Source organism: Schistocerca nitens, chromosome 4 (assembly GCF_023898315.1).
Source record: "Schistocerca nitens isolate TAMUIC-IGC-003100 chromosome 4, iqSchNite1.1, whole genome shotgun sequence".
NCBI classification, from domain to species: domain Eukaryota; kingdom Metazoa; phylum Arthropoda; class Insecta; order Orthoptera; family Acrididae; genus Schistocerca; species Schistocerca nitens.
In genome coordinates, this window is record NC_064617.1 from 707,347,678 (window position 1) to 707,360,318 (window position 12,641).

General features: G+C 40.4%; 1 protein-coding gene across 1 annotated transcript in view; it reads right to left on the reverse strand.

Annotated features, from left to right (window-relative positions):
* LOC126252527 (uncharacterized) overlaps positions 1-12,641 on the reverse strand; it is a 180,258-nt gene that overhangs the window by 47,421 nt on the left and 120,196 nt on the right. The window contains exon 9 of the mRNA XM_049953423.1: positions 2,969-3,096. Within this exon, the coding sequence (XP_049809380.1) occupies positions 2,969-3,096 (128 nt within the window). The remainder of the gene's footprint in view (positions 1-2,968; positions 3,097-12,641) is intronic.

Genomic DNA, 12,641 nt, shown 5'->3' on the forward strand with positions numbered 1-12,641 from the left:
CCTCAATTTGCAGTAGGATTTCGGAGCATATACTGTAATCGAACATTATGAATCACCTTGAAGAAAATGACTTATTGATACATAACCAACACGCATTCAGAAAATATCGTTCTGTGCAACACAGTATGCAGACACAATTCTTTATTACCACGAAGTAATGAGTGCTGTCAACAATGGATCGGAGATCGATTGCATATTCCTAGATTTTCTGAAGGCTTTTGATACCGTTCCTGACAAAGGACTATTAATCAAATTGCGTGCATATGGAGTATCGTGTCAGTTGTGTGACTGGATTCGTGATTTACTCTCAGAGAGGTCACAGTTCGTAGTGATAGACGGTAAATCATCGAGCAGAACAGAAGTGACATCTGGCGTTCTGCAAGGTAGTGTCACAGGCCCTCTGCTGTTCCTGATTTATATAGATGATCTAGGTGATCATCTAAGCAGCCTCCTTAGACTGTTTGCAGATGACGCTGTAATTTGCCGTCTAGTAAAATCATCAGACGATCAATTCCAATTACAAAATGATCTAGTAGGAATTTCTGTATGGTGCGAAAAGTGGCAATTAGCACTAAACAAAGGAAAGTGCGAGGTCATCCACATGGGTATTAAAAGAAACCCGGTGAATTTTGAGTATACGATAAATCGCACGAATCTAAGGGCTGTCAATTCGACTAAATACCTAGGAATTACAATTACGAGCAACTTAAATTGAAAAGACCACATAGATAATATTGTGGGGAAGGCGAAACAAAGACTGCGTTTTTTTGGCCGAACACTTAGAAGATGCCACAAACACATTAAAGAGGCAGCCTACATTACACTTGTCCGTCCTCTGCTGGAATATTGCTGTGCGGTATGGGATCATTACCAGGTAGGATATACGGGGGACATCGAAAAAGTGCAAAGAAGGGCAGCTCTTTTCGTGTTACCGCGCAATAGGGGTGAGAGTGTCACTGATATGATACGCGAGTTGGGGTGGCAGTAACTGAAAAAAGGCGGTGTTCTTTGCGGCGAGATCTATTTACGAAATTTCAATCACCAACTTTCTCTTCCGAATGCGAAAATATTTTGTTGACACCCACCTACGTAGGGAGAAATGATCATCATAATAAAATAAGAGAAATCAGAGGTCGAACGGAAAGATTTAGGTGTTCGTTTTTCCCACGCGCCATTCGTGAGTGGAATGGTAAAGAAGTAGTATGAAAATGGCTCGATGAACCCTCTGCCAGGCACTTAAGTGTGAATTGCAGAGTAACCATGCAGATGTAGATGTAGATGTCCTGCTACGTCCACTTTTTTCAAGCAGAAATTCAATACTAGCCCGGTGAACAACGAATCCGTTCATACTTTCAAGCAAAGTTGCACAGGCAGCAGCTAGAAAGCTGTGATTTACACTGCTTGGTTTTACAGATAATCTTTGACCCTCATCAATATCTTACAAACAGTTACAGTCTCTCAATTGACTCGTATAGAAACGAGACCCTAAATCCACATTTGAATCTGCTACAGTTATCAGAATTGCGACTGACTATGCAACTGTAGCGTTTATTGAAGGGAACGTTTTGATGGTGAAGGTATTAGAGAGAATGGGCCTTAGGAAATTTCACTCAAAAAATCTTGAGCAAAATAGCAGAACACAAGAAACCAGAAGAGAAACCTTGAAGTGAAAGACGACCGTGAGTACAAATCTAAGTCCTTCTGAAGAGATGACACAAGAAAAACGTTAGTTTGAACTTTAAATTGAATTTCCTGAAACTATTGTTTTTTGAACGTTATTTACCTTTTTCTCAGCATCCATGAAGGTTAGCGTTATGGACTTATGTGCATTTATTTTTATTACCACAGTAAATATGGTCACGAACGTATTTTTTTTTAATTCGGAGTGTAATCTGAGATATGGAGCAAAGCTCTTGGAATTTTGTATGAATTTTATTTTATAGTTACATAATTATAATTAAAATTATTAAAATACTCCTACTCTATGTATTAAGACATCCTCATGAGAGAAGCTTACCATATTCAAAGAGATTAAACATAGAAAATTCTGTAGAAATCTCTTGAATGGTTTCTGAGAAAACGATACTTTTTTTAGAATTTTTAGATTCCATAAAGATGTTACACGTATATAATCCAAAGAACTTAACAATAAATGTGTTAATGTCATGTAAAGCATGGTACAGAATTTCATTGTCATACTTCACAATTGTAGATTTTCTGCGTCTTTTAAATAGTGTGAGTTTTTCATGAACGTACCCCCTTAGCGAAAACTTGTGATTGTCCAGAGATATTTTTCCGTTGAGACTGAAGTGTAACCCGTTAAGTTTCACTTATCCACTTTTTATTTCCATATGGTCAAATCCAGTAACCACATCACAAACTTTTTTTATGTGATATGCAGTTACATTTTTTGTAACAAAATCTTTTTGGGTAATAACTCTTTATTATGCCACACACAAATCAAAGAGTCTTCAGTGTACAGCATAGGAGTACGGTCGAAAGACTAGTAAGCAATTGCTGGTAACTTATGAACAGATAATGTTGTCGAAGTTTCCAAGACTTCCTGTGATTCAAAATAGAAGTTACACACATTTCCGCCTTTGAAAGTTAGTACAGATCAATGTTAGTTAATATGTTCCACAAATGAAAATATTTTAAATTTATTGTGGAGATAAAAGATGTTTATGAAAAAGAAAATTTGTTGTTTTTCAAAACATAGACGTTGACTTATGTTATATAATAAGCACATTGTACGTTGGTAAATACCAAAAATTAATTAAAATTTTTCATAAGTGACAGTATTTGGCTTTATAAAATAAAATTGAAAACAAAGCTGTAATTTAGGTTTCTTGTGGTATTTACAGTACTACTAATTTTCAAAGACAGCCATATTATCTAGAAACGTGTAAGCTATGATCTCGGCAGATTTTGCAACACGTGTAAACTTCCGTTGTCGGTTCCCACTTACTTCACTGTCTGTTGACGTCCTTCGGTATCCAAGACGACTTCCTTTGATCCACAGCCTTTCTTCTGGGAGGCTCCTTTCAAGAGTCGAAAGAACCATCTTGACACACGCTCCTCTGATTTTTAGCACACCTGCGGTATGAAGTCACTGTTTGAATGTGTACGAATCGTTGATGGTTTTGTGGGGACGTAAACCTTTCTTCTTAACCGCCCAATTTGTCGCAGGTATCTGAAATTTCTCCAAGAGGTACTGGCGTAGTCCGTAAAAGATGTGACATGAAGCTTTTGGAAAGAAATGCGAGCACATTTTCCAGTTCCTGTTCGGGACCACGTCTAGGAAACCCTCGTCACATTTTTACATCTCGCAACTATTGCAGCACTCCTTATTAAATATCACATAGATGCTATGCCGTAGTTTTTCCATTTTATTTAATTTAAGATTCAAACAAAATGAGTTCTGTAATGGTTGCTGCGGCGGTGGAGGTAAAAAAACAAAACAAAAAAAAAGATACGACACTTGTCACACTGCAAAACCCAGAACTTGAGAGCTGAGGTGTTGAAAATAATGAGGAGGGGGGGGGGGTGGCGGAAAAGGGCAGCATGTCATTGGTTAGCTGCTACTAGTACCTGGTATCATATCAACGAAAGGAAACCCCTCACTTCGTTGTGAAGGAGCTACAAGTTACACCAGTTCGTAATGAAACGTAAGCAACAGATAAGGAAGTAATGACTGGTCTTGTGACAGCAGAATGGAAAATATTGCTGTCGCCCTGACCAGCTTCGATTTATCAGAATATTGCAGTCAACCTATCTAGCAGGAAGTTTCCGCGTTTAGCCTGTTTGGCTCTGAGCGCTATGGGACTTAACATCTGTGGTCATCAGTCCCCTAGAACTTAGAACTACTTAAACCGAACTAACCTAAGGACATCACACACATCCATGCCCGAGGCAGGATTCGAACCTGCGACCGTAGCAGTCGCGCGGTTCCGGACTGAGCGCCTAGAACCACTAGACCACCGCGGCCGGCGTTTAGCCTGTTTGAATTGCAACATCATGAAAGTGTCATGCGGCAGACGGCAAACCGCTATGATGGGTATTAGACGCTTGGATATGTAAATGATTAGCATTTCAGCGCAACCACACAAGTAGGCTGGAGTAACGCAATCTTAATTTTGTATATAAGAAAATTTTATGCAGCGGGTTTCTTATTCCGAAGCGCATTTGAATGTTAATTGTTGGTGAAGCGTCCGTGTTACGCTTTGTGTACGGAGAAATGTCTGCCTTCGTGACTCGGAACTCGACGGTGAGCGGATGACAACCTAAAGAAACTGCTTCTCACGTTGTTTTCAGTCCCATGACCTCATGTGAATACGTAGTGGATGGATTAGCAGGGCCATGCTCGACGCTATGGAGTAACTTAAGGGTCCCAAGCGATTTCACCCCAGAGGGTAGACATACTGTTTGCTAGGCCGTGAAGAATCTTAAGCTCGAGTACCGTTTTTATATAAAACAATGCCAGTGGCCGGCCGCCACAGATATCAAGTTCGATCGGCTTCCTGGTGGCAATAAAATTTTTAGCCTCTAAGTCTTGCGACCCGGAGCAACCGTCGTCACTGTATGTGCGAAGTTGTGTGGTAAAAGCGTTATCCGCTCGAGCTGTTCGGGTTCTGTACCTGCTCATGGTCTGATGAGTCTGGCCCTGTGCTTCTGTAACATGTGGCTTGCGTCATCTGCGTATCACGTGAGCCGTCTCCGCAGCCAGTTTGTGTCGCAGAGCGTGGCGGAGAGGTTGCTGCTGTTGTTAGGTGTTCTCATTCGCCGACATGGAAATGAGCATCAGATTCATTTTCCAAATGGAATCTTCCGACCATGAATTGTGAACGTTGGCGTCTGGCCTTGAATTAATAGCTAGGGAAACGCAATATCTGTTTGACTTGCCATCTTCTTAAATATAAAGGGCCTAACGACAGATTGATACCCCGAATTGTGGATACGCAAGGTTTAACCTTATAAATGCAATCCGAAATCCAGAAACTTTTGTACAGTTTGTCGTATCGAACGAAACGACACTGGTCCAGTGGTGGGTTTTTAGCTTCACACCTGGAGTGGGTCGAGACGATACTACAACATACAAAATATAAGATCATTTTATTAAAATTTAAACTTATGACCAAAAAAACATGTTCACAGGGATACCATGAGTATTAGTTACTGTCACTGAACATTAATGCATCATTTGATACAGTACAAGATACTAGTGTCCTCTCACTGCCGGCCGGTGTGGCCGTGCGGTTAAAGGCGCTTCAGTCTGGAACCGCGTGATCGCTACGGTCGCAGGTTCGAATCCTGCCTCGGGCATGGATGTGTATGATGTCCTTAGGTTAGTTAGGTTTAAGTAGTTCTAAGTTCTAGGGGACTGATGACCACAGAAGTTAAGTCCCATAGTGCTCGGAGCCATTTGAACCATTTTTTCCTCTCACTGAGTACAAATGGCGATAAACTTCAATGCAGAGTTTTGTCTAATACAAGTGTCGCACTGTTGACTCTGGTCATAGACGACGCTGTCGTCTTCGGCTGTGGTTGCTGACTGGGCTCGGAGGCACTGGGCTCACAAGGGGACCGTCCGTACTTGCCCTCACCGACTTGATTCATGTCGACAGGGTGTGCAGAGCATGTCTAATACTTCAGCTTACGTACAGAAGAAGGCGCAGCTCTCAACAGTTTTCAAGAAAATAGAGTTGGAAGGTTCTAGGCATGCGTGTTTATACTGTTGTGTGTCGCTATCGGGCAAGAAATCGGCAGCCAATTCATTAAGTGCTCAGTTTCAGAAACGCAATGTCTTTGGATCGAGCCTCGCTGCAAGTACTTCTTTTTTATTCAAACGTAACACTAACAACAGATATGTTATTGATTTCCAGATTATCAATATTTAATGAACCATTTATTATTTGCATAACATTTATCCTGAGAAGTACGAAACCAAAATGTCTTTATGACGACATTGGAAATAATGAAGGATACACGACTATTTTGAATCAAATCAGTATAGTCTTTTTCTTGACATTACCGTACCTACATTTGTGACACAAATTGAGCACGGCACGAATCAGGATGTTACTGATCGTAAAAACAACTAAAACATTAATTCTTGTGATGCACAGCACATACAATGAACGAAGATTTCTTGCATGAGCACGGTTTTTTCAATGTCTCTATTGCAAAACAAACTTGGTTTCTGTTCATAAACGGTTCTCGGACATCACACGATTTCGTGGCATACTACACATATCTGATCATGTCACCGAATATTGGTGCAAGTACAGATGGTGTATGATTTATTGAATTTTTGTGCAGGATTCTCGTGAAACTATCTCTCTATTGTGTTCCATAATGTAGGAACAATTCTGTAGTCGCTTTATAACGTTTTTCACCTACCTATAAAAAAAAGTCGCAGGTCTGCATTTACAGAGTACATTGTGGAGGAATTACTTTAACACCGTCCGTTGGCAAACCCTCTCTATCTTGAAAAATTTCCTCGTACAAAACCAGTTTCGTTTGCCCTCCCTCTCAGGTATGGCATCAAGATGTCAATTAAAAATTTCCTGTATGATACTATTGTGCGTCTGCCAGACATTGGAGATGTTACTGCAACGTTTCTGTGTTTGTGTGCGTATTCGTCAGTTTCTTTTCTCATCATTGGTCCAAATGACCCAGTGGTCTCTTGCACGCAAACGAATATCGTTGGTAGCCGTTTCTCAGAGAAGGTGACAACATACTGTGCGGTATACGAATGTGTCACCTTGCGCATATCGTTTCACTGCACAAGTACCACTTTTTTTCCGCGTTCGACGCGAGTTCGGTTATAAATTGATTGACGTTGGCATCCTAGAACAAACATCCACAAATTAGCACCATTTGGTCTATAAAAATACTACCGCGATTGATGTAAGTGAATGAGGTAATTTTGTGTGTAATACCCGTTTGATCAATGTTAATAACAAAATACTTGTCGTATTTTGCTATGAGCGCTCGAATGTGCATTTGGAAATTTGCTGCTGCATCAAGAACCTACTGAAGATAAGCGTTTTGGATCTCAAATCTGGTGACATCTCTCTGACGAGCCTGATATCTTCGTTTGAAGAAGACGTCCCACTAGCCAGAAGCTTGAAAATTTAAATCAGGAAACTGTATAGCAGCTGCAAGAGCCCAGTGCTGCAGGTTTCTCGTAGTCACTTGCCGGTTACATTCTCGAGATTCTATGAAACAATCATAGGTCCACGAATCAACTGTTTTAAGTTGCTCATGGCTTCTTCCACCTTGTTTTATATGATCTTCTCATATTTTCAAACCTTTTACCCTTTTGAGAGGTGAAACTACCCTTCTACGACGAGTGACCGAACTCCGTCCTGCATGCTCTCCAGCTTGGCTGACGACCCTAATCTTGTAATATTGCGGAACTGTACATAAGTGTCGTTTTTAATAGTAGTTTTAGAGCTTCACCGTGAAGCGATTCGGCATCACAATGAGGTTCAAGTTCTCGTGCTGTCGAAATACCAGGCACATCAATACATTGACTCGTAAAATCGGACACGTTGGAGCGTTGATACGTAATTACTTCGGAAGCTACCGTACGATTTGAAGTATTCTTCGTGTCTGTAAGCGGCGCTCCGTTACTACCTTAATCAACAGAAAGCTGTTTGTGAACATGAAAATGTTTCCGGTGGAACAAAACTAACTGCAGGATTACTGGGACACTGGGCTCATGGTGGGCCGAAATGTGCCTGCAGGAACACGGTTATACTGATAAAGCTCTACCAAGACGTTAGAACAAAACTCGAATTTTCAAGGTGAAGATTATGATAATGATATATGAATCCAACAATAAATGATTTCTTAGGTACTTATAATTTGCACAGTTATAAAAAACGAAAAAAAGATGAAGAAACAGTGGCAGGAGCGAGATTCGATCCAGAGTCCTCCAAGATATTGAAGTGTTTCTTCGCTCATTGTTTATTCGCTCGGCTACGGATTGCGTCGCTGGTAGCGAACAGACACTAGGACATATGCATGCTTAAAATATTCAAACTCAATTTTCTCGAAAACAGTTGAGAGTTGCGCCTTCCTTTTTACAAATCCTAGCCATGATCTGCACACCCTATGAACAGGAATCAAATCGGTGTGGAGAAGTACGTACTGTCCCCTCGTCAGACGTAAGTAAGCGAGCTGAGTGTGTGGCGTATGCAGCCTCTGGGCGTGTCTACGCCATAGCCTCATTTGCGCCGTTGCTTCTGCCAGTGATCATGTTTATTGTGGTTCCGTCGCGAAATACCTACCTCGCCTTGGCACCTCGCTCTTCGGATGACATCGCACAGTTTTCAATCATTACATGTATGCCGCGGTAATATTCACACGAAAGAGAGTGACTGGTCGCGATGCGATGAAACTCATCAACAAGTTATGCAACACAAAAATGTCGATTTCATGTAATCTTTCAACAAGGGTCCCATGGCGTAGCACCATCATCGTTCACATAGAACCAGAACTTAGCTGCATATGTTCTGAGAGACGTCCGTTAACCATGTCGGATGTTGTATCGTTTGAGCCAACGCGCATCTCCAGCCTATAGGTTGAGTCACCACCTTACAGGCGATGAAAGAGTAAATACATTATTATAAGTTAAGTGGACTTTTACGATACACGCAGTGGAATAAAACAACTTTAATTTAACCTTGGCCTGCACAACACTTTTGGACATTTACAAATTTCTTAAAACACACATTCTAGAACGTCAACGAATTAGAAATTTCCTGACAAGTTCACATGTACTGGCTAAAGATGAGTGGAGGTGTGTAATGAGATATCTAACCGTACAGTCACAGAGAAAAACGCTTTTCTGTAAAATACTTTTTGTAATAATTTTCCTATTTTCATTTACATTATGTTATATATTAAATAATGTCAGTTTCATCTGTTTTACTACTTTAGTGAATGAACGAAGAAGTGTGGTATGTATGTGACATATGCATACTTGAAATTGTAAGTACCTGACTGTGACAGCGTGGGCAAATGGATCTGTATAGTGTGGATCAGTTACATATGTAGAGAAACTTCGTGTAATGAGGTGGCAGTTTACGGTCCTGGAGAAACAAGAAGCGTATTTAATTAGTTCAGTCATTTAACGAGGTGATTAACTGAGTTTATTTGTTTATTTGCAAATAATTTTGTGATACAATTGGTCTAAAGCCCCTTGATAAAGTAACAGGTTCAAAATTGATAACGCAGGGTGAAGACGAATCTCGAAAGCAGACTGGCTGCATTTGGGTTCACCCAATAAGAAAAAAAATGGTTCAAATGGCTCTGAGCACTATGGGACTTGACATCTATGGTCATCAGTCCCCTAGAACTTAGAACTACTTAAACCTAACTAACCTAAGGACATCACACAACACCCAGCCATCACGAGGCAGAGAAAATCCCTGACCCCGCCGGGAATCGAACCCGGGAACCCGGGCGCGGGAAGCGAGAATGCTACCGCACGACCACGAGCTGCGGGCACCCAATAAGAAGACAGTATTTTCACGCTCTATAGTAGGGCTTCCACGAGTGCTATAAGCAGTTCATGAGGAGTCAGTGCTCGGATCTTGTCATGATCTGGCGTGTTTGCATTCAGCATTTTAAAAAAATATTGAATTTCAAGTAACTGTGGAGTGTCGGAAAATATTAACGGACTTCCATAAATGAGGACTGTGCAAATTCTGCTTTTTCTCTATAAAATGGACTTAATTTCGAATAACTAATTCTGCGTGGTGTACTGTGCAACTGTAAACGAGAACTGATAGTTTAAAGTGAACGTTCGTAGAGCAAAGAGAGTGTATTCGAGCCACAGATACTCCATGTGTAAATTGAGGTCAGCTTTGAAACGAAGCTGATTTAACTTACTTCGCTTGTTTAGTAGTTAGCAAAACCCGACACCAAAAGACTTTGTACCGACACCCGTAGTCCGACTGGTTTCGATTACAGTTTTCCAGAATAAAAACAATTACTCGTAGCTTCATGGAAAGTTCATGTAATGCAGAAAAAGTCACCGCAAGGTGAATGAGACGTTCTAGTGTATGCTACAGAGTGTGCCGCTAAAGGCCGTTAGATTGCAAGGTCCAAACCCAAAGCAGCCACAACGAATAATTTCGCTATGGAGTTCTGCAAAACGTTTTGGGACATGCTATTGAATACTATTTGCCACTGTCGGAACATGCCATGCTGAATTTATAGCAATCAAAAGACTGCTTCAATTCGAACTAAAAAGACTCGAAATTTCCGTAAACGGCATCGATATCTAGTCACAGTCTTTTAGGAATTAATACCATAACCCATACTACCAATATAATATGATGTTAACAAAAAAATTATCAGTGCTCCAGGATAGACGGCCTCGGGTCACTAGAGCCAGGCAAGGGCTCCCTCAGACCAAATCGCAAAATCATATCTTGCGCCGAAATTGCGTTAAGGACCTCTGCTTTGATTGGCCGAAGAGCCAATCATCTTCCTGAAGAAGTTTGAGGTACGACTGCAGCAGAGCGCAGCTAATTTATTAGAACAATTCTTGTCAGCTAGATAACTTGCTCAGAGCTGATACAAAGACCACCGAACTTCCCTGAGTCATGCATTAAGATATCAACTGATTAAGCTGTTTGGTTTTTTGCAGAAAATGTATGTTAACATTATACCCTTTCCAAATTATTGTCCACTTGGTTAAACACAGCGTTGTTCAGATCAACATAATGTGTGAAGATCACGCAAAGCTTTACTCTGTCCTTTTGAATACAAACTTCATTCTAAAATCGTTATTTTGAAATATCATTTCATAGGATTAGTTACTCTCCCCATTCCACTCCTTAAACGTTTATCATTGCGAATTATTACATGCACCATGTAGTAGGGAACATTTTGAATATTCCAGAATGAGATTTTCACTCTGCAATGGAGTGTGCGCTGATATGAAATTTGCTATCAGATTAAAACTGTGTACTGGGACGAGATTCTGACTCGGGACCTTTGCCTTTCGCGGGCAAGTGCTCTGCCGACCGAGGTACCCGAGCACAAGTCGCGACCCGTCCTCACAGCCTCAGGTCTGCCAACAGCTCGTCGCCTAGTTTCCACACTTCACAGAATCTCTTCTGCGAACCTTGCACAACAAGTACTCCCGGAAGAGGAGAAGAGGTACTGGCAGAACTGAAGTTCTGAGGATGGGTCGCGAGTCGTGCTTGGATACCTCAGTCGGTAGAGCACTTGCCCGCGAAAGGCAAAGGTCCCGAGCTCTAGTCTCGGTTCGGCATACAGTTTTAGTCTGCCAGGAAGTTTTAATTTGAATATTTATTGAGACAAAGAAAACTAACTTAGACGCTGTCTGCTTCCTTTTAGCTGTTGTGTTTTTGAGAAATCTGCAACAGCATTGTCGAGACGCGAAGTATGTGGAAATTTTGACTAGTGACAGATAACTGTTTCTCTTCAGTTGCGTATTTAATATATATACAAGTTGTACTGAAATCAGTTCATTTCAAATTAGGTTCTGTTCAGTCAAAGGTTAGCGTACGAGTTTAAGGTTTGTAACAGTTTGTGGGTACGTGGTTTTGGTAATACGCAGACTTTTTATAGAATGAGAGGTAAAGCTACGTTAAATTTCATAAAGGAACATATAGTAGGGAGCCTACATATGTGGATGGATCCTGTCTGTCAGGGGAGTTTGATGATTTTTATTGTAATACGTAATAAGGAAGAGATGGATTTCTCGAAAGAAATAGTATCTCTGCGCTAATTTTACTAACGCTGTACGTCTTTTCCAGCCAAGTCATCTGAAATTCTGTGATGAATATGTGAAATTTTGTGTTGTGTGCCGATTATCGATTACTTTCTTACATAAACTTTGTAGCCGTCTTTAAATAATTATTGAATGAATGGGTGATTTAAGATTTTGTGTAACTGATTTTACTTACTATCTTTTCTAAAACTATTTCTTCTTTGTAATACACTGAATGACTGTGAACTGATATTGCATACATACCTGGAGTTATCGTGTAGAGTGTGGAAATTGCAAGAGGTGTACTTACTCTGCATTACTGGTAGCAAAAACTTTATACGAACTGATTGGGCAACTCAGTTCCCAATAACAGTAAAGAAATTCAGTCACAGCAAAATACATTCAGCCCCTTAGGCACTTAATTCTTTGGCCCTGTCAAAACTGATAACTTTGATCCCTGTGCACATAACAAATAAATAATGTCTTACCCCTAAAGGAGCAAAGGAGGATTTCTATATTTTCTGGTCTCTCATGAAGAAGAATAAAATATACTAGCTTCAAGCTCAACGGTGTGCAACGCTGGTCGTAATACTTTGAAATGTACATGAAATTATTTTGGCTGATAAATAAAAGCATTTAAGAAAAATGTGACATACACTTCCCTACTTCCCTGTGCTACAAAAACAGTCTAGATCACCAGTAGATCACCAATACTACTTAATACAGCAAAAATGTGTACAGACTTTCAAAATAGCCCTTGCAGAACGTTCTAATGGACATGAAACATAATATCCTTGTGTTGTGAACTGTATTGATTAAATCATTCACATGTTATTGAATCTTGTAAATACTTTTATATGTTCATTAACACATATTCTTCTAC